Source organism: Propithecus coquereli, unplaced genomic scaffold, assembly GCF_000956105.1.
Source record: "Propithecus coquereli isolate 6110/MARCELLA unplaced genomic scaffold, Pcoq_1.0 Scaffold117, whole genome shotgun sequence".
In the NCBI taxonomy this organism is placed as follows: Eukaryota; Metazoa; Chordata; class Mammalia; order Primates; family Indriidae; genus Propithecus; species Propithecus coquereli.
The window spans coordinates 730031-752224 of record NW_012135747.1 but is presented as its reverse complement, the minus strand read 5'-3'; the positions used below and the strand labels follow the sequence as shown (position 1 = coordinate 752224).

Below are 22194 nucleotides of genomic sequence, written 5' to 3'. Positions count from 1 at the left end.
GAAGGTCCCTCCTCTGCAGTGGCTGCTGCTGAGACTGGGTGTGCAGGCATTTGAGGTGGGAACAGAGGCTGGGCAACTCGGTGCCCCCGATTCACCCTCATACCTTCTAGAAAACTGAAGCTGGACAAATCCTCCTCATCTTCCCTGTTGTCCCTCTTTTCTAGCCTCTTCCTCCTCATTACAGCCACCATCCCTTGAATGCTTTACAGTGCACCAGGCATCATGTTTAGGGCCTGACTCCAGCTCCTTCGGAACCCTAAGGGGTAGGAATTCTTATTCCCACTTTACAGATGAGAAAACTGAGGCTCAGAGAAGTGAAATAATTTGTCTGTGTATGTAAGGTCATCCCATATGAGTCAGGGCTGGGGTTTGGACCATTGTGCAGACCGTTGCTGTTGACCCCCACACCACTCCATTCTGTCTCCAAAATGCACATTTCCGAACTGCTCACGCATGCGCACACACGAGGGGAAAGTGACTCACTGCGATCTGTGAAATGAGGTCACCCCCGTAAACATCTCCTACAGGACCAGGCACACAGTAGGCCCTCAGCACGTGAGTGCCCCTCCCTCCATCTCATCCAGTCCTCTCTCCTCCTCCATCCCAGCTCACAACCCAGGTGAGAAGAGCCAGGACAGAAGAGAATGTGGCTGTGGCCTCGGGACCTCATCCTGGCCCTAAGCCTCCCAATAAATAACGAGTCTGTATATAAGCCTCCGGCTCTGCAGCATCTCAGCCGGGGAGGACTGGCGTTTGCTGGCTGAGGGACGAGGAGCCCTGGAAGGGAGGGACAGCCCCCGCTAAAGCAGCCGGGGAGGGGCTCTTAATCACTCTCTCTTTCTGCTCCACATCTGTGACCCAAAAAGCATGGCAGGCCCCAGAAAAACAGCAAAGAACCTGAAAGAAAGTTCAATAGGTTCTTGCCATCGAGGTCCTGGGTATGGGACTGGTCTCCTGGGAAGGTGGGAGGGGTCCCTCTTCCCACAGAGGGCTGGACCCTGACCCAGAGGAGCAAGAGACCCTTCTGAGACCCAGCGTGCCTGGAACACAGGCGGGAAACGCAGCCCTTCTCGCCCCTGGCCCCACCTCCTTCCTCTTCCCAGCCTGCCTGGGCTCCTAGAGTGGGGCTGTCTGCCCTGATGGAGTCTCCGGTCGTTTGTGCACGTCCTCTAAGTCACAGAGGTGGGGAAGACACTGGGACCAGCTGAGACCGCGGGGCTCTGGCGGAGGGGGCAGGACAAACGCAGAGGTTGCCAAGAAGATGGATCGGATGGCCGCATCTGATCCGAGGGTCACAAAGCAACACAGCTGAGGGTGCTGACGAAGTGTGAGCAAGCTGTGGGCCTGAAAATGAATTAAAATCACCCTGTCGCAAACGTCCTGAACCCACGGGGTGGCTTAGTAATAAGAAGCAAAGCTGCCATTGACCCAGTGCTTATTCCGTGCAAGACCCTTACGCATGTATGTCTCGTGCTCACAGCAACCTTGCAAGTGCATTGGTTGCACCTTATAAATAAGGAGATAGGCTCAGAGAAATGAAAAGAAACCAGCCTGGGGCTCCAGAGCTGTGGAGAGGTGTTGGGATCTGAACCTCAGTCTGTTTGGCTCCAAAGCTCAGCCACAAAGACACCTCCCTCGAGAAAACCTCTGATGGGGTGTTGGGAGGACCACTTAGCGTGTAAACAAACTATCAGGGTGAGAAAGAGAGCAGGCAGCAGGTGTGGACTGATCCGCCGCTGTCCCTCTCTGCTGTCCTCTCCATCACCTGTCTTCCCCACGCAGACTTCTGCTGTGTCTTTCTGGAGGCAAATGAGCGAGGGCGATTCATGGGACCCGAAAGGGATGCCCCTCCCCTTATGACAACAAAACAGAGCATTCGCCACAGTAGATGCAGCGGCACCAAGGGGACAGCGTGGGGATAAGCCAGGTCCACACCATCACCCTAAGATTCCCCTGCGACAGTTCACCTTCTCCTTGCGAGTCAGGACCTATGCAGAGTGGCCATCCGCACAGCCAAGGGCTGCCATTTCCAGCCTGCGTTTGCCCCTGTGATGCTGTCCCCATGGGACTGTCTGCTGCCACCTCCGTGGCCGGACACCGGGGTACCTTGACTCCCCTCCTCTGACTCACATGGGCAGTTCATTTTCACCTTTCCCCACCCCCCGACCCCCCGCCCCAGCTCAGACTGCAATTTTCTTAACAGTTTTACTAAATTCAAAGAGAAATGTTTAAACCATTTTTTAAAATGTCTTAGAATTCTCAAAAGTTCTTAAATCACAGTGCTTACAGAGGACAGGTTTTACCCCGAAACTGATGGAAGATCACTTCCGGGTCTCAGCCGTCCCCTTAAATCCCTTTCCCACTCCGTCCAAAAGGGGCTGGGGGCTGGGGGCTGGGGGCTGGGGGCTGGCGTACACGCCCTGTTGCCTGGCCTGCCCAGGGGGGCTCGGGCAGCAATGCCCCGTTCATTTCCCACCGCCCTGTCCCCGAGTCCCACAGGCGTGAACTGGCTCGCCAGCCCTTCTCCCTGTCTCGGGGAGGGTTGCCGTATTATCCCCTCACAACGGCAGGTTTTTATTTTTATTTATTTTCAATAAGAAGAGAGGACATTGTTTCCCTTTTTCTCACATCTCCTCTGGCTCTTGGCCCCAGCCCTGATTCTGCAGGACTTCCTGACCCTCGTACCACATAGGGCCTGTTTCTTCAGAAGCCAACTGGATGTGGTCTTCTGTTGTGTTTGGGGGCCGGGGACAACTCCTGCTGTCTTCCCAGGCTGCCTCGACCTGTCCCCAGGGCAGACCCCTGCTCTGATCCCCCCAGTGGCTTCTTTGTGGGTGTTTTTTCCATCTGCTGAAGTCACCGTGTCCCTGGTCCCTTCCTCGGCCTCCGTGCCCAGTGTGGGCTGCCTAAGTAGTTTCAGTTTCCCCAAATTGTCCCACCCCAGTGACTTCTGGGACAAGGCTGGCCCCACAGCCCATTCCTGAGTGGGGTCAGAGGTCAGGAGAGTAGGTGGGGTTGACTGTCCCAGGCTGCACCTAAAGATTTATTAGCCACTGTCCCCATTAGGGGCTGTTAGCACATCAGAGCAGTATTTGTAGAGCCTGGAAAAGCAGTGACTGTGACAGACGTTAGCTGGTAGCTGTGGCGGAGCCATAAACGCCTGCCCCCCGCCACCCCCCACCTCCGTGTGCTGGGGGTGGAGGGAGGAGCTGTCACTTTGGTTTGTGAAGACAGCAAAGGCAGATGAGCTCTAAATGTCCACGTTCCTGAAATGAATCTGTGTGTTGACTCATGACATCCCTGAGTTTGGGACACCAAGCGAGCTGAGCTGCACAGCACAGTGTGGCGCAGGGTGTGAAGAGTGGATTCTGGAATCGACAAGGTCTGGGGCCAGAGCCCAGGTGCAGCATCTAGAAGCTGCAGGAAACTGGGCTCTCTGGTCGCTTCGGCTTTGTCTCTAGTAGGATGAGGACAGTTGTGAGGGGACCCGGGGCTACATGTGTAAACTGCCCGGCACAGGGTGACACTCAGTAAATAATGGTTTCTTACCCCACGGGGTATGTCTAGTGGCTGCCCCCATCTGGAGGAAGCTGCCTTCTTGGGGCCTCTGCCCATCTGGTTAGGGCAGTGCTCGACTTAGCGCTGTCGTGGTGACCGCTCTACGCCCGGACTCCTCAACTGGCTCCTACCAAAAGGCAGAAGGACAGGCCGTTCTCCTTGTGCTGCTGAGGGGCTGAGGCAGGCGGGTCCTTGGAAGCTGACTGTGGAAGGAAGATCAGCTACCCAGGAAAGGGAGGGCGGGGGAGGGCAGGGAGTAGGCCTGGGCGAAGGGAGAAGTTGAGCTCTGATGCAGTCTCAGTGATGGCCTCAGCCCACCCAGGTGGCTCTGGAACTGGAATTGCCCTTCAGAATTGTCCCAAGCTGGGCAAGGGGGCCAGGCCATGATGGGGGCCTCGGACACGGTGGCTGTCCTCAGCCAAGGCAATTCCTAAAGAGGACTGACATCTGAGGGCTGTCTGCAAGCAGCACTCTCAGCATCTGGAGGAACAAGTCCCTTTCCTAAAGGGGAATCTGGGTGACCCAGCACAGTGTCCACTACAGGAGCCTTTCTACAGGCACGAGCACATGGACCAGTGGCCCTGAGACCAGGGGCTCCATCTCTGCCTTCAGTAAGGGGAGCCACAAATGCCTCGAGAGAAGGCCAGGTCCCCACAGGTTTCTGTGGCCTTCCTCTGTGTGTGCCAGAGCCAGCAGGTTTGGGAACACGAGAGTGCTGGGCTCAGTGAATACATTTGCGCCCCTTCAGCTCTGACTTTTGAAGATTTCTCAGGCTCAGAGAAGTGGGAGAATCAGAGAGGAAGCTCCCCCTCCACCCTGAGCCAGAGTGGTTTTGCCAAAGGCTAGACACCACAAAGGGCTCCCAGTACACTCAGGAAAAATGCCAAGTTCATTGCCTTGGCCGTCACGATCTCCTGAGGTCTGGACCCTGCCTGCTGTTCCTGCTTCATCTCATGTCAATCTCTTCTTTTCTCCTGAAACTCCGGGATAGAGCTGCTTAATAGAACTTTCTACAACTGCAGTCCCCAAGCCCAAGGACCAGTACCGGTCTGTAGCCTGTTAGGAACCAGACCGCATAGCAGGAGGACAGCAGCAGGTGAGCCAGCAAAGCTTCATCTGTATTTGCAGCCGCTCCCCATCACTCGCATCACTGCCTGAGCTCCGCCTCCTCTCAAATCAGCAGCCACATTAGATTCTCATAGGAGCTCGAACCCTACTGTAAATCATGCATGCGAGGGATCTAGGTTGCACGCTCCTTATGAGACTCTAATGCCCGATGACCTGAGGTGGAGCTGAGGCAGTGATGCTAGGGCTGGGGAGCAGCTGCAAATACAGATTATCATTAGCAGAGAGGTTTGACTGCACAATAAATGTAATGCGCTTGAATCATTCTGAAACTGTTCCCCTCACTCCCCCAGTTGGTGGAAAAATTGTCTTCCATGAAATCAGCCCGTGGTGCCAAAAATGTTGGGGACTGCTGGTATACAATGCTGAAAATAGTTTATACCTGTGCTGTCTAATACAGTAGCCACTAGCTACTTGTAGCTATTGAACACCTGAAATGCAGGTTGTGAGGCTAGGAACTGAATTGAATTTTTTAATTTATTTAAACTAATTTTAATTTTAATGGCCACAAGTGGCTAGTGGCTATAATATTAGACATCACAGCTCTAGCCACATAGGCCTTTTTTCTGTTTCCCAGACACCCAAGCTTGTCCCCACCACAGAGCCTTTGCACGTGCTGTTGCTTGTATGCAATAATTATCCCTTGGATCTCTTGTGCTAGTTCCTTCTTATTATCTAAATTTTGACTCCAATATCTCCTCCTCAGAAAGGCCTTCCTTACCCACCTAAGCTAAAGCATTTTCCCAAATCTCAGCCCTCTCAACTGTATTACCATATTTTAACTTCTTCATAGAAGTTATCAGTGTGTGAATTTTTTTCACTTATTTATTTCTGCTTATTTGTCTGTCGCCTATGACTAGAGATAATAATAATGTAAAAGCTCCTATTTACACGGCACTTACTATGTCAGGTACTGGTTTAAGCATTTCACATATATTATCTCATCTAATTCCTACAACTACCCTATGAGATGCATCCTGTTTTTTCTCTATTTTACAGATGAAGACACAAGCTCAGAGGTTGACTTAACCAGGGTCACACGCAGGGCTCTGTCTTTTCTTACCTCTGTGGTCCCAGCACCAATGTAGAGCACAGTAGAGCGGTGCCAGACACACAAAGCAAGGGCTTGGTACCCAACCCTTGACTGTCAGGCTGGCTAGGACTCAGCGGGGTGGGGAGACTGGGCTGGTGTAGACCCAGGAGGGCCTCTGGTCTTGGGTGTGGGCACCAGCCCTGCAGCCCGATGGAAACCCAAGCGGGAATGGTGAGCTGGGGACAAGGACAGGGGTGTGCTGAGTGTGACCGTGGTCACCCACCCCATTCTGGGGGACCCCAGTGGGCTGGGAGGGGAGAGGAGTGGGCCTGGCTGGGTGAAACTGGCAAACCCTTCTCCTGGGCAGTGAAGGATGCTGTCAGCCAAGGGGGCCTCTGCCCATTACTGGGGCTGGGGCTGGGGCTGTGGCTTGCCTGTGTTTATTGTGCTTTCCTGCTGCCCAGAACTTTGGAGACCACCCAGCCTTTTCCTCTGCAGAGAGCCTCACACCCACCTGGCCTCCCTACCAGAGCCCTGCCTGGGGCTGTCCAGCTGTGGGGGCGATGGGGGGGGTGCATGGAGGGGCCCCGTGGGCCCAGCAGTGGGGGGAGATGTCATACCAGTCAGCACCTGGTAACACAGCCTGGCCTCCCTGGGGTGCCCTGCCCCCTCTACACAGCATCTCCTCTTAATTAAAAAGTCAGGCAGGGCCTTCGGTCGGGAAGGGACAGTCCCACCCTCCTTTTGATGCTGCTGTCCCTATTCCCTGGGGACACTCCCAATGTCCCATTCCCCCACCCTGCACCCAGGGCTTCTCGTGTGAGAGAGCTTTGGACAAGGAGCCTGAAACCCCACTGCCAGTTCCAGCGAGGCCTCTTTTCTGCCGGGTCACCTGGAGTGAGCTTCCTAACCTTCCAGCCTCAGAGTCCTCGACCCTCCAAGGGAATGCAGGAGCCCGGCCAGGACTGCTGTAGGATCCAGGGAAGCGCTGCTCCCCGAACTCCCAAGACCTCACACAGGCGAGGTCAAAAGCAAGTGCAAAAAGCCATCATGACGTTCCTACAAAGGTTTGGTGTTGACCCAATAGTCCCACTTCCTTAGCCCGAGAAAACAACTTATCAAAGGACAAATTGATAAGTGCGACACGCACAAAGTATTCGATGCAGCGTAGAATATAAAAAACACAGAAACTCCAAGGTGTAGTAACCAAAAAATAGGTAAATCGTGGTATTTTGTGCAGCCGTTTTGAAGATGTAATTCTGAAGGCTGCACAAATGTGAGCCCATGTTTACTTGGTCTTGTTAGATGAAAGAAGCAGCGGGCCCTATTCCGTGCGTGCCGATTTCTGCTCTGGGGACGTAGGTGCGCGTGGACGGGGATCAGAGGGAACAGGAGAAAATGGAAACAGTCGTGTGAGAGCCGGGCTGGGGGACTAGAGACGGTGCTTTTCTTCCACAAAATGTCCTTTAATGTTCTTAAAGAGCTGTTTGAACAATAAATAAATGTCAGAAAAATAAACCAATTTTTTTTTTTAAAGCAAAGCCAAATGTGAGATCCAAAGTGTTTTCAGTATTCTCAGTTCAGAAGGATCCAGTTCCTCGGCTTCTGGGTCACACGAGCACCCCTAACCCCCAACACATACACATGAGGTCACGCAGGTCGCCGTGCAGCCCCCCAGCCCCAGGCCCGTCTGGTCTGGCACATGAAATGACAGAGCCGGGCTTCACCCGTCCCTGGAGGATCTCGGGTACTGCACGGCTGTGTCCTGCACGTAAGGAAGGCTGGAGGCTCCCAGCTCTCCCAGCCACGTGCTGGTCTGGAAAGAGGGTAGGCTCTGCAGTCTCATGGGCCCACACAAGAATCCCGGCTCCGTCGTTCATGAGCCATTTGACCTTGGGCAATCTATTTAGCCTACGGAGCCTGGGTGTTTCCATCTGTAAGTCAGAATATTTGCAGATAAGTTATGAAGATTAGAAATAGTGAACAGAAAGTGCCCAGTCTACCGCGGGCACATAGCAGATGTTAAACACAGAGGGGCTGTTATCCTGGCCACCTGTGCAGTTCAGAGGGTTTGGTGGTACCATCCAGGCAGGTGGTGTGCTAGACGGCCATGCCTCCCCGGCCCACAGTCACATATGCGTGCCTCAGCCATTGCTTGTGGACAAATGACATAGCTACTTGAGTCATGATTGAGAGACGGAGACAAAAATGATGCTCCACTTGATTGTGCTATTATAAGTTAAAACACTCGGTATTATAATCAAATATTAACATTTATTAATTACTAATTGCAGTATGTATTTTTCATTGTGTATAATTTAAAGTAAGATTTAAGAAAAACAGATACCCAGGGGCAATTAAGTATTTCACTAATCATTGATTATTCCCTATCTCTTCTCCATATAACCTGCTTTGCCTCCAGACCTGAGCAAGCCTGGGGTGTGGGACTGGTTCAGCGCTTGTCTTCAGCTCTGGGCTTCCATGCCCAGTGGAAAGAGGGAGGCGGGGGTGGAGGAAGGTTGCCAATGCACTCGAAGGTGGCGTTAAAGTTAACTCTCAAACACAAGTTCAGTTTCCAAACACGGTATGACATTGTTCCTTCGCAGATCTTTTAGGTCGGGTGATAACCAGTGGGCCCGTCCATCCACTCACTTAATTACTCACTCATGTCGTCTGCAAGGATTTACTGAGCACATACTCTAGGCCTGAAGTTCTGGGCTGTGGAATTGGAGCAGTTCGGGCCTGGAAGGTCCTCAGAGATGGTGTATTGTGAATTAGCAGCTTGAGGACCAAATGTAGCTTCCATCACAGCCTTTGTTTGGCTTACAGAGTGGTTTTTAAATGTTCTTAAATTAGTATCAACATTTAGAAATCAGAAGATTTTGCAGAAAATGTCTCATTCTTGGCTTTTCTTTCTTTTTTTTTTTTTTTTGAGACAGAGTCTCACTGTGTTGCCCGGGCTAGAGTGCCGTGGCGTCATCCTAGCTCACAGCAACCTCAAACTCCTGGGTTCAAACGATCCTCCTGCCTCAGCCTCCTGAGTAGCTGGGATTACAGGCATGTGCCACCATGCCCGGCTAATTTTTTCTATATATTTTTAGCTGTCCAATTAATTTCTTTCTATTTTTAGTAGAGACAGGGTCTCACTCTTGCTCAGGCCAGTTTTGAACTCCTGAGCTCAAACAATCCGCCCGCCTCGGCCTCCCAGAGAGCTAGGATTACAGGTGTGAGCCACCGCGCCCGGCCTCTTGGCTTTTCTTGAATATTTTCAAGATCTGGCAAGAATGGATCTGCATCCCCACCTGGTAGTACTTGGTTGCAGCCAAAGGATACTCAGTCCATTTTAGGCACACAGGCAAGCCATTAGCACTTTGCCACAGTCTCCACTACTCCCCATTGCACCACACCTGGCCTACTTCATTTCCGTTACCTGCTTGGCTCCTTGTAGGCATTGGAGTTCGTGGCACCTTATCTCCCTCAACTCCTCCATCATAAATCTTACAGTCTAACAAAAGCCAAGGTAGAAAACCATGAATTGATATCTGCACATAGAAACGAGAATGATAATTAATTGAATATTTTGATATCATGGGGCAGTGGTAAATCAAAGCCAATTGCCTGGAGGAGGTGGTGCGGAGCTGCAGTGTGCATGCTACACCCTTTGCTGGAGAACTGTCTGTGCCTTTGGGACATGGGAAAGGGAGCAAGACTCGCACAACTGCTGACTTCCTGGGAAAGACCTGAGAATGAGGGGCTGGTGGTGGGGCAGGAAGTGACTCCCCTTAGGAAGATATCTCCAGGTCATGTGGGAGGATCTCACTGCTTCTTGGAGATTCAGTCAAGGGTGACAAGTTCAAATTCAGAGACCGGAGACTCCAGATCCTTATCAAAATAGAGTTGAAGCTCAGAGCCAGCAGACTCCAATAGGCAAGCCCCACCCCTGATTGATTTCCACCTTGCCCACACAACCTCTCCCCCTTCCCTGGGTCCATCTGTTGCGGCAGCCCAGCCCCTCTGCCCTGCGCCGGAGGCCTTGCCAGGAAACTGTTCAGCCTGAGAACAATGCCTGCCCTTGGCCCGAATCTGCAGAATTGCAACTGTGATCTCCACCAGCAACACCTACCCCCAAGATTTCCTCACTCAGAACTTCTGATTCTGACCCCAACCTGGAAGTGTCAGGGGCCCAAGGAAGCAAGAAAGTGTGCAATTTGTCCCAGCAGTTCAAAGCTGGTGACTTAAATCTGTGCTATTTTATTCACATGGTCACCCAGCCCCATCCATCCTGCCCTGCTTATCTCAGCTCGCCCTGAGCCTTGCCTGTTTGTTCTTCCCGTTTCCGGGGTTTTGAGGGCTGTCTGAGAGGCCATGCGGCTGGGAGGGGATGGCCTGGACCCCAGAGTCAGCCTGCCCTTGCCAGCTTGTGACGCAAGCAGGAGACGCCCTCAACTCTACGTCTCAGTTTCCTCCTGTGTAATATGAGGGTAGACATGGTGTCCCCCTTGCAAGACTTGTAACGGTTAAATGTGGTAATATCCCTAACGCGTTAAGAACAGTGCCTGGCACATGGGAAGAGCTCTCTAAGAGTTAGCCATTCTTCTGGTTAGAACACAGAGGACAGTATCATATGCTTCTGGGGTTGGGTGTCATTTCTGACTTCATAATCATAATGATTGTCATATCTCTCATTGATTGAGAGCAGGAACAGTGCTAAACACTTTACTGTATTCTCCCGTTTACTCCTCCAAATCCAGCAAGGTAGATATTATTATTACCCCCATGTTACAGAGAACACAAGCTCAGAGAGGTTAAGCAACCTGCCCAACGCCACACAACACTTGAGTAGCAAAGTCAGGATTTGAACCTGTGGCTGTTTGGCTGCAAAGCCTATGCTCTTGTCCATGATTCTGGGCAGGAGCCCAATTCCATTACTTCTAAGTCAAGGGGGGCACAATGAAACCATGAGACTATGTGGATGTGGCCGACTTTAGTTCTTCCTAAGACAGGCAGTGTCCGGATGGGATAGCAATCAGTCCTCAGTGGGGGACTCCCGCAGCCAACTTCAGGAACGAGATGAGAGTGGCCTGAAGTTAGCCCAGGGATGGGACCACATGGCCCTCAAACGGACTTGAAAGGATTTCCCTTCTCAGCAGTCTAACCATCTCCCTCACCACCTAAGTCTTGTTGACTCTTAATGTGCTTTCACAGCTGAAGCAATAAATGGAAAGATTAAGAAGGAAAGCTCTAGGGTGTAGCTGATTCCAAATGTGGCTCCACCACTTACCAGCTGTGTGACCTTGGACAAATTACTTAACTTCTCTGCGCCACAAGAGCCCCACCTGCAAAATGAGGCAGTAAAAGTACTGAACCCATCAGAGCAGTGAGGTAACGCGTACTTTTGGAGCTAAGGTCTGCCTGGGTTTCAACTGTCTGTTTCATGGGCTGGAGACTTGACCTCTCTGTGCCTCAGTTTCCCCATCTGTTAGGTATGAATAATAGGAGTGTTACCTTATAGGACTATTGTGAAGAGTAAATGAGACGATGTATAAAGTGCTCCACTCTTGCTGGTTTGTGAGTGCTCAATAAATGTCAGTGTGTGTGATGATGAGACATGACTCAGGATGGGGCCAACCCAAAATGAACTATTGATAAATGTGACTTTAAAATTAAAAAGCCTGTCCATCCAGACTGGGCAACATAGTGACACGCCATGTCTAAAAAAAAAAACCATGAAAAAATTAGCCATGCATGGTGGTGCATGCCTGGTGTCCCAGATACTCTGGAGGCTGAGGCGGGAGGATCGCTTGAGCCCGGGAGTTCAAGCCTGCAGTGAGCTATGATCGTACCACTGTATGATAGAGCAAGACCCTGTCGCAAGGAAAAAAAAAAAAAAGCCCATCCTTGGGAGGTACAGGCCAGGGGCCAGGTTCTCAAAGCAAGAACTACAAAGCCTGCGGCCCTCCCAGGCCTCTGAGGGTGGTGTTCAGTGTGGTCTGACCAGGGCTGGGCCCTTCGCTGTTTCCCCCACCCTGCCCCAGCGGTGTCCTGGTGGGGCCCTGGCCCGCAGAGCTGTGATGTGACGTTTGAGCTTCCCCAAGTAGGGCCTGGCCCAGGAACATCAGATACGGCGGAAAGATCCAGTGTCAGGAAGAAGTCCCGGGTCAGAGGCGTGGTGCCCTGGAGGACTGTCCTTCTGCAGGGACCCAAGTGACACCAAAAGCCAACTCTGGCTCAGGATTCAAGGGCTGGGGCTGGCGGTGGAGGATGCGGTCAAGACCTCTCCCCTCTCACTGTCGAGGGCCGGAGCCAGAGGAGACTGGAGTCTGCTGGGGCTTCTCTGGGAGCTTCCGGACAGCACTTGCCCTTTCTGTGTCTCAGTCCCTGGGCTGCCGATTCCTGCTCCAGCCTTTCAAGGCTGTTTCATGGCTCAAATGAAAAAAGTCAAACAAGAGCCACAAGAAGGCAGAGGGCTGACTGGCCACCGCTGCCACAGCACCCCAGGCAGGAGCTCGTGTGGGAGTGGGGACCAGCGTGGTGGGGAGGGAGGTCAGCATCTCTCCAGGACAGCAGCAAACCCAGCTCCCACCTGGATGGAAGTCAGGAATCGGGGCCCTCACCCACAGCGGGGGAGGCTGGCATGGGAGCGGCAGCCCGGGAGCTCTGCCGGACGTGGTTGGTGGGGTGACGAGCAGAGGGGCTCTGCCCCAGGAGGAAGCTGCCAGAACCCCAAGCCTGATGGTAGGGGGTGAGCGGGCTTAGGTAGGGGGCATCTCTGGAGCTAGAGAAGAAGAAGCCCCTCGCAAGGACAGGGACAGTGTCTGACTTTGACAGCCCCTGACACAGCAGCCCATGCGTAGCTGGTGCTGAGCAGATGTTCGTGACAACAAACACTATGAAGTGGGCATGGAGGAAACAGCTCAAGTGTGCCAGGGCTCAGTTTTGTTTGCCCTCCTAATACGGCACTTAGCTTTGCTCTCAAGCCCCTGCCTTCTGCTGAAGGACGAGGAAAAGAATTCCAAGGAACTCATCCACTTGCTGTCCAATCCCCAGCCCTCCAGGCTCCCTGTCAGGTTGCCAGCCCCTGCTCTCCCTGTCTTTCCCCCGGGGATTACAGCTGCATGGAGCAGGGGTGCAGGCGTGGCCTGGGGCATGTGTCTGAGTTGTGCAGCCTGCCAGGGGCTGGGTATCGCCCTGCACACCCTGGGCAGGGCCCCGCATCCGGGCCCCCCACACTGAAGTTCCCTGGGGCCGCTTTCCCCATCACAGCGGACGTGGCAGTCTGGGATCAGGGGAACTGCTGTTGTGGGAGTGGGATCTCCCGTCCCATTGCCTGCTCGGACCACAGCCACCTTCACTAGGGTTCCTGGCCCCGAGCATTCAGCCCCCCATCCCAGCTAGGCCTCGGATTGGCTTCCCCGGAAGCAGAGGGCTATGTGGAGAATGAGTGGAGGCTGGGATGAAATCAGGGTTGTGCTGGGAAGAAGGACAGGAGAATGGACGCTGCAGGGGCAGCCGAGTGGGTCTGCGACCCTCACGTCTCCGCAGAGAGGAGCTGCCCAGAGTGCTGGGCAAGGCGTCAGAACCTCCCCCATCCACAGGCTCTCGCCAATCAAGATGGGGAGCAAGGACACGATGGGGCAGCCTCCAGATCAAAGGGAGGGTTTGTCAGGGGCAGAATGACAGGGAACCCCTGGAGCGGGACCAATGGCCGCACCAGGCGGGAAGCCCACTGCCATGGAGCCATGGGAGTCGGTCAGCCCTGGAAAGACGACACAAGCTGGCTCTGTCTGAGAAGTCACTCAAGTTGCCCTCTGGTGGCTCCAGCTTCAGCCGTGGAAGTGGCGGAGGTCATCTGAGGACCTCCTGGGGCTGGGGCGTGAACCAAGCTGGAGGGATCTTGCTGTCTCCCGTCCCATCTCTGCTCATGCCTCCCAGTCTCTCTGCGGGATGAGGATAGGGGAGAGGGCTGTATCAGTGCTAGTCCCACACCTGGTATGAGATATGCTGGGGAGTCCAGGGCACCCAGCCCTTCCACCTCCATCTCTGCCACCCCCCAGGGCCAGACCTGGCCCTGCCTGAGTCAGGAAAGGGCCCTCAGGCCTGTGTCTCACTCCCAGATGGCTCTAGTTCCAGGATGACTAATGGGTTCCATCTCATGTGCCAATTCCTGCTGATTGATAGTGGCTGTGCTGGAAAGAATTGTATAGCCTTGTCTAGGCTCATTAAGGAAAAGTAACTGTGATTGATTAGCAATGTCTGCCATGAGTGCCGGACTAGAACGTGGGTGTGTGTGATTTAAATTGCTGCCCACATCTCCCAGGACCTGTTACTCCCCATCAGCCTGAGCTGGAAAGGTCTAGGGATGTCTCATGGCCGAGGGACATCACCATAGGACAGATCTGAGCTGTGGTGTGCTGGCAAATGTTTAACAACTGGCCCTTGGGGTAGAGTGGACTGCTTTGTAGCTTTTGCCAATTTCTGCGGTGTGAATACTCCCACTGTGGCCAATTTCCAGCTGCCAATGTGAAGTCACTGAGAGCCAAGTTAGGAAGAGAAGCACACAGTCGGCTCTCGCAAGACTATACAAGCTGGCTCTGAATCGTTATTATATATACATAATTTTGAAATGTAAAACCTCCCACCACCCCACCTCTGCCAATGGTGGGCTGTTCTGGGAAGAACACTAGACTAGGATTCAGGATCACTTACCAGACATGAACCACAGGTGAGTTATATCCCTTCTCTGAGCCTCAGTTTCCTCATCCATAAAATAGAAGTTGGGTTGTGGTGAGCTGTGATGTAAGTGCTTTGTTGGTCTAAAAGCACAATTTGTCAGACAAGCTCCCAGGGCTTCAGATCAGATGGTCTACCCCAGAAGCCTGCCTTAGCCCTCCCTGGAAGATCAGAGTTTGGACCCCAGGGCTGTAAGAGACAGGGCTCGGTTGTTCTCTTTTATGTCAACCTCAAAGGACAGAGGCTGCCTTGAAGCTCGTTTGGTTTCCCTTAACAGGCCATCATGCCTGCCACTGATGGATTTCTCTCCATGGTTTGTGAAGCTACTCATGTTTCCCTCCATCGCTGCTCTTTGAGGCGGAGGTTGTTTCTTTTACTTCTCTTGTGTGCACCTCCTTCAAGCTTCAGGGGCCCGTGGTCTTGGGAGACAGGCAGACCTGGGCTCAAGTGCCAGCTCAGGCTGCATGAGCTCTGCAACCTTGAACACACACCTTCGACTCTCTGGGCCTCAGCTCTTTCATCTGTAGAATGGGAACAATAATCATTGTAGCTACTTCACTGGGTTTTGGGGCAGACTAAGTGAAATAAGGCATGTAAAGTTCCTACCATAGTGTCAGGCACAGAATAAATATTCAATAAATGAATAATTATTTGTCCTAACAACGTCTTGGGTGGGGGTAGAACAAGCCAAACTATATAGAAGAAAGGGATCCCAAAAGTTGGCAAAGGGGCATGGGCAAGGGTGTGAGTTGTGGGGACAGGGAGAGCCCTGAGGCAGGTCTGGTCCCGTTTGTCCAGCACCGGGTTTCTCACCCCCAGCACTATGGACATTTGGGGCCAGGGGAGTCTTTGTTCTAGGGGGCTCTGTGCACTGGCTATGTAGCAGCGTCCCTGGTCTGTACCCGCTAGAGACCAGTGGCAGCCTCCCAGCTGTGAGATCACAAATGTCTCCAGACACTGCCAACTGTCCCCTGGGGGGGCAAAATCACCCCCGGTTGAGACCCCCTGCTCCAGCAGGCAGCATGTGACCAGTGCTGTCAGTCACCCCATGTGCAGGAGAGCCCAGGACGCGGAGCATCTGTCCTGGCATAGATGGGTGGGCTGGGCATCTGGCAGAGCCGAGTGGCAGGTGGTCAGCCGCAGGCAGACTGGCACAGGCACCGGGAGGCGTGGATCAGAGCTAGGACCCCAGCTGCTGGGAGCCCAGGGCCAGGCAGGGTCAGGAGACAGCTCATATGACATTGAACTTTGGAGCACCTTGTGACTCTTTACTCCCTGTGTCCAGGGCCAGCACTGGATCCAGAGACTGGGCGGGGCCAAGCCCACGGGGGAGGGGGCTCGGGCTCACCTGCCCACACTAGAAGGGGCTGAGAGCCAAAGCAGCCCTTCTGCCCGTGAGGACCTTCATGACCTCCAGCCAGGAGAGCACGGGTTTTGGGGTAAGAGAGACCAGGTTCAAATCCAGGCTCTACTATACGGAAATTAAAGCTAAAAAGTAAAACTAATAAAATGTTAAGAATCAGGTGCTATCAATCCTCCTATAGCACAACTTTCTCCGTTAAACCCTCACGTTCGTTTTTGTTCTCTTCTCTGGAATCTCTCCAGCTTTCTAACGTAGGAAACTGTTGACTTCTCAGTGGGAGGAAATGAGTTATTCATCTCTGTATCACCAGAGCTTAGCATCAGGCCTGGGAGATAATAAGTGCTTAAAAAAATGAAGTTTTCCTGCCTTCAAGGACAATGACTGTGCCTTATTCATCTTTGGATAGCCATGGCCCGGCACAGGACTGCCGCACTGTAGGTGTTGGTCAAATGTTTGTTGAATGAATGAGTGAATGAATGAAGGAACAAATAAAGAGTGGTTGAAAGAACGACACAACCCAGATTGCCTCCTCAGGAGTCTTCACGGGGGTCCGTCCCTGCGTGTCCCTTTAGGGGGAACAGGGCTGCCTTACTTGGAAGAGGTGGGCCAAACCCTGGGGCCCTTAGCAGGAAGCTGAGGCAGTGGGTGACAGACATCAGGAGGAAGGTCTCAGACAGAATGTCCCCACCCTGGATGGCCGCTGTGGACCCTTCCCTGGGAGCCCTGCTGCAGGCCACTCAGCCCACCCTAGGGGGCTGGGACAATCTTCTAATCCTCTCAAGGCCAGCAGCAGGTGCACGGGGGGGTCCAGGTGTTTTCCTCCTCCCTCGGTGTGGCAGTGTGGGCTGTCCCTCGGCAGGATCCGCTACGCAGGTCATGAGAAACAGTGTGCTTTGTTAGGAAGACTCCTACACAGGGAGTCAGGAGCCCGGGTTCTGGTCCCACCCCCATCACCCACCCACAAAGTGACACTAAACAGCCACCTCCCTGGGTGTCTCTTTCTTCATCTGTAATGGGCACTCGGATGCCTTGGGTGACTCTATCCTTTGGTGCCTGGCCAGGGTGATGATGGGTCAGGCAATAGTCACATTACTGAGCACAGCCAAGCGGCCCATGTGGGAGACCAGCCGGTGACATCCGGGCACTGTTAGATTTTGCAAGGCCATCGGCTCCCCGGTGCCGTAGAGCTGCCAGGAGTTGAGCACAGCATCAGGGGGAGCATCTGCTTTGAAGTCTAGGGTCTCCCGCCACACCCCTGTTCACGCGATCAAAGTTGGCAGTGGCAGGATGGTGGTTGCCTTTTCCAAAGGGTCTAAAGGTTTTCCAGAGGGACCCATGAGGACCGTCATGCCAGGGGAAGAACGTTTGTGGCAGAGAAAACCATTCGTTATAACTCCCCCACATCTCATCCCCTCCCTACAGCACGGAATCAGCTAACAGAGGCTTTTCCTGTTGCTGAAGCCCCCGTAAGTGACTGGTGGGGGGAGTGGGAGCCTGGAAGAGCTTGGCAGAGCCAAATTCCCTCACGTAAGACAAAGGAGCCCATAAAACAGAGATGAGAGGGTTGAGTCCAGAGTCCAGAGGCTGACCGTGACAGCGTCCCAGGGAAAGCCTTGGAGAGGACTTGGTCTGCAGGCGGTTTGGGGGCGGGGTGGGCAGCTTTCAGACTGAGAGGCACAGAGAGAGACATTGCAGAGAAGGGTCGGGAGCTCTACCAGTGACTAGCTAGCCCTGGGGCGTCGCTCAGCCTTTCTGTGCCTCAGTTTCTCCAACTGCAAGGTCGGGACGATAGAACCTACTTCATAATGGAAAACACTTAGAATCGTGCCTGGCACCTAGAAAGGCCTGCGGAGGTGTGTGCAGTGACGGCGATAGTGGTGGGATGTAGGATTTACATCACTCAGAGGTGGACCCAGCCGACTGCACTTCTGGGACTCGGCTGAGAGCTGAGTCCCGTGCAGCTACCTGTGCACGTTGGGAGACACCTACACAGCCAAGACTGCTAACGACAGACAGGGCTGCCGCCAGAGCTCCAGCCTGTGTCACTGGGGACGACTCCAGAGCCTGCTGCAGTGGGAGCCCGGCAGGCGCACGGCATCTTCCCTCCATGTGGCCAAGCCATCTGAAAATTGCCACAAGCTAAACTTTGTCACCAGCCTGCTTCTCATGTGAGGACACTTCCCTGGCCAGGAGACTAGGACTTTCCAGCTGGGCTGGCCCCTCTGGCAGGCTGCATTCGGGGGATATTTTCAGATTCTGGGTGACATTCCCTGCCCCTCAGCCTAACAGGTCCCAGATGCGCCCGCCCCCGCATGTTCTGGGAGCCTGCGTGCAGGCCTGCCGCCCGCCTGGGGCTTGCTCACCCAGTCGCTACACCTCTTGACTTTTTTTTGTTGTTTTCAATTTAAAACATCTTGTTCCTCCGTAACGTGATGGCTTGACAGAGGCCAGCATGAAAGAGGCTGTTTCCTCCTGGATGGGGACCAGGGCAGTGCAGCGGGCGGATGCAGGAGAGCAGGGAGCAGCTTTGGGAACGTGCGGAGTGAGGGGAAACGTCAAGAGTCTTTATTGGCCCAGCATAAAAGCAGCAACAGGAGTCACAGCTGAGTTAACGTGGCCAGAGCGCCAGGGGCCGGGCACACACGCCAGGCCCGGCTGGGGATCTGCCGGCCTTTCGCAGCTTACGTTCACGGGAGCGCCTCTCCCTTCGAGATCTTTCTGGGCTGCTTTGCTCGTCTTTCCCTCCCCCAGCCCCCCACCCCCTTTTGCTGCCTCCTCGGAACACTTGAATTTGTAATTCTTGGCTGCTGCCAGTAATGGGATAGGGCTGCCGCTGAGGCCCAGGGGACGGGGGAGGGCAAGTGGACACACCGGGGAAGAGAGAGGACAGAGAGGGGCGTGGAGGGAGGGTGGGGCTGAGCCCAGAGGTGGGCGGCAGACCCAGGAGGGCAGGGGGGCCTGACTCATTGCTTCACAGAAACCAGGACAGGCCCGATAGACATCAGGCAGGGCGCCCGGGGAGGGGCTGCCTCCGCCCTACCCTTGCCTGCTGGCTTGCCACTGCGTTTCGTGGGATGCTTGGCGAGGACAGCGGGCATAAAAAATGATCCTAATCTCTTTAGCGTCTGTTAGCTTGACCTTTCTTAGTGTGCTTCAGTGCCCACCGTCCCATGTTCTACAAAGCTGCCTTGTGCACGCGTTCGGGGAGGTCCTGAAAAGCCCATTTTGTAGGGTGGGAGGCTGAGGCGGGGGGACCACCATTAGGTCCCTGGCTTGGCTGATCCTGGGGCCCAGACTCTGGATTTCTCATCCCATAATGAAAATATGGAGATGAAATAAAGGGGGAAGAGCTTATATTGGTGAAAGTGGGCCAGGAAAATACAAACCTCAAAGACCAGACGGAAACCCCTCGCTGAAGAATTCTTGGACGCTGCTTCTAAGGCCGCCTCCCCGCGGCCCCCTATGGCGGTGACACTGACCCGGGCATTTTCTCTCTCTCTTTCAGGACCTCCTGTAAGTACTCAAGCCGCAGCTCGGGCTCATGCGTCTGAAAGTCCTATGTCACCTGCCGGTAACGGGGTCCCGGGTGGGGGCACTGACCGCTGGCCCCTGCTGTTCGCCAGGGGCCCTGTGCAGACTCTTCTGCGAGGTGCCACCGGAATGCTTACACGGGGAAGGAGGCCCCACTCGGCTTTCCGCGGCTTCTGCACCCCTCCAGGACAAGACAACAGCTGCCCCTGGGCAACTGTTTTCAATCAGGCCCTGAATTTCAATCTGAAAGGCTGGCCTGCCCCTTGTTAGCCCAGCTCTGTTGTCCCCCAAAGAAGCAACTGGAGTCAAAGCCATTAGAAAGAAGAAAGGGGTCATCTCTCCTCCATTCTGCTCCTTGAATGGTCTCCTCGCATTCTGAAAACAGGTCGGCAAGCTGGCTCCAGGAGTGGCCTGCTCTGGAGGACTCTGTCCACACCCCTGCGTGGGCAACTCCGTGGCCGAGTCGCTTTGGGGGTGGTGGCAGTGGTGGGGTTATGTAAGGGAGAGCTATGCAGCCGGTGAGATCGGGAGACAGCACATAAGTTCTAGGCAGCACGCCTCTCTCCTTCCCGGCCTCGCTCTGAGGCCCAGGCTGGGCGGGGGGAGTGGAGCCATTTCCAAAGAACATGAGAAGAGCCCAAGGAGACTGTCTCCTCCAAGTAATGGATCCCGGGAACAGGAGCACCGTTCTTTGAGGGACAGTATTTGATATCCCAACAAAAGCCCCAGAGGGCGCTGGGGGAGCTGGGGAGTGGAGCTGAAAGGGCCTAGCCCTCAGCATCAGATCTTTCTCAAGGCTACTGAAATCAACCCTGTCCCCATGCCTTCCTTAGAGAAGTCATTTCCATAGTTGCTTTCCTCTTGATCTGTAGCTGCAAGAGCAGCCTGCCTCGTTTTTAGTGAGACCACTGTTCATATTCCATCTGTGCCCTGAAAGGCCCTTGAACCCACGCTGAGGGTCCCACTGAGCCCCCTGACTGATCAGTCACGGTGAGGGGGAAATCGTGTCATTCCTTGAAAGGAGGAGGGGTGATTTATCATGGCATGTTTGGGATGTCAGACATCAATCCCTGTCATCCGTCTTCCAAAGTAAACTCTGCTGTAGGGAACTTCCACCTGCTGGAGGTGGCTGCTTCCCCCCGCCTCATTCTGAGGATGCCACAAGAGCCCTCGCCTCCCCCTCTTGGGGCCTCCTGCGTGCTCTGTGTCCCCAGGGCCAGGATGCTGGGGCTCAGCCCGGCAGCCTGGGCTCTGAATCCCTCCCTCCATGGGAATTTAGCATTCTGAGAGCTTGTGACCCAGCCACTGTCCACAGCCAGAGTGGGTCCTGCCACTCCTGGGGTCTGCGGGGAAGGAGCACGTGAGAGGGAGGACATGAGTCTCTGCTCACTGTCTCTGCCTGCAGAGTGAGGGGGGCCAGGTAGCTCTCCCCGCATTCTGAGCCCAACTCAGGAGGGGACCCCTGACTCTTCTCCCAGCGCTGGCCGAAACCCCAAGGCCTGAGGAGGAGGAAGCGGGCAGCTGGCCAGGGTGGGAATCACCTCCTCATCCCAGTTCTCTGCTTCCTGCAAAAGAAGAGGTGCGGGGACCAGAGGTGAGGGCTAGCGAGAGGCCTGTCTGCTGCCCTCTGGGTGTGTGTCAGGGGCTGGCTCTGTCCTCCAGCCGGAACACCAGGTTCCCATGGGCACAGGCCAGCCAGTGCCTTAGAGAACACAAGCACGGAGGATGGAGTGAAGCTTCGGCAGGAACTATTTAAGTGGAAGTAAATTTGTGGCCACCACTGCCCCACCCCTCTTGCCCGTGGCAGACATTGCTAATCAATTAGGAGGCTTTTTAACACAATCTATCAGTCACTCCCAATCCACTGGAGTCCCTGCTCAAGCTGACATCCATTGGCCAGCCCTGGGCTAGATTTAAGGGAGAATTTCTTAATATAGGAATTGTGAGACTGAAACAGATGACCAAGAGAAGCAGGGATAGCCCTTCACTGAGGGAATAATGATCCTTGCTGAAATACTAGCTAATACTGTGTGTTATGTTTTTATAGAGGCAGTGTAATATCGTGATTATGAGCTCAGGCTCTGGAGCCAGACTACCTGTGCTCAAATCCTGGCACTATCACTTCTAGCTGTGTGACCTTAACAAGTTACTTAACCTCGCTGTGCCTCAGTTTCCTCATCTGTAAAATGGGAATAGTAACAGTGTCTGCCTGAAATCAACCCTGTCCCCGTGCCTTCCTTAGAGAAGTCATTTCCATAGTTGTTTTCCTCTTGATCTGTAGCTGCAAGAGCAGCCTGCCTCGTTTTTAGTAAGACCACTATTCATATTTCATCTGTGCCCTGAAAAGCCCTTGAACCCACACTGAGGGTGTTATGAGGAATATATATATATAGTGTATATATATTTTCCACTTAAAATGTATTAACTCCTTTAATCCTAGAAACAGAGGGCTTCCCTAGATGACACCCAAAGTTTCTTGTAAACCTTAGTTTTTAAGGAGGAAATTATTATTTTGTGAATTTCTATTAACAAATTTATTATTTCATTTATTTCTACCCCACTTCATTCCAAGAAACCTTTTGGGGAGATTATATTATAAACTACATAAGGAAACAGGAGGGGAGCGGTAGAGAACAGAGGTAGGAAAACAAGGGGAATCTAGAGCTGATGACACCATAACCTCCTGTGCAAATGAGCCATAGACTTGGCTTTGAGCTTCCTGGTGGTCAGAGCAAAAAGGAAAGTAGAGTTTTCTCAGCCACCCTCTTATACTATTAATAAATCCATCTGGAAGTTGGGTTCCAGTGCCCAAAAGACATAACTTTCTTGAGATTTGCCTGGTTCCTAAGCTGCC

At 53.6% G+C, this 22194-nt stretch overlaps 1 protein-coding gene across 3 annotated transcripts in view; it reads left to right on the top strand.

The window, feature by feature from the left end:
- COL13A1 (collagen, type XIII, alpha 1) overlaps nucleotides 1-22194 on the top strand; it is a 148962-nt gene that overhangs the window by 43797 nt on the left and 82971 nt on the right. For all 3 annotated transcript variants that reach the window (XM_012658683.1, XM_012658664.1, XM_012658673.1), the window contains exon 3: nucleotides 19315-19322. In XM_012658683.1, coding sequence (XP_012514137.1) covers nucleotides 19315-19322 — 8 coding nt within the window. The remainder of the gene's footprint in view (nucleotides 1-19314; nucleotides 19323-22194) is intronic.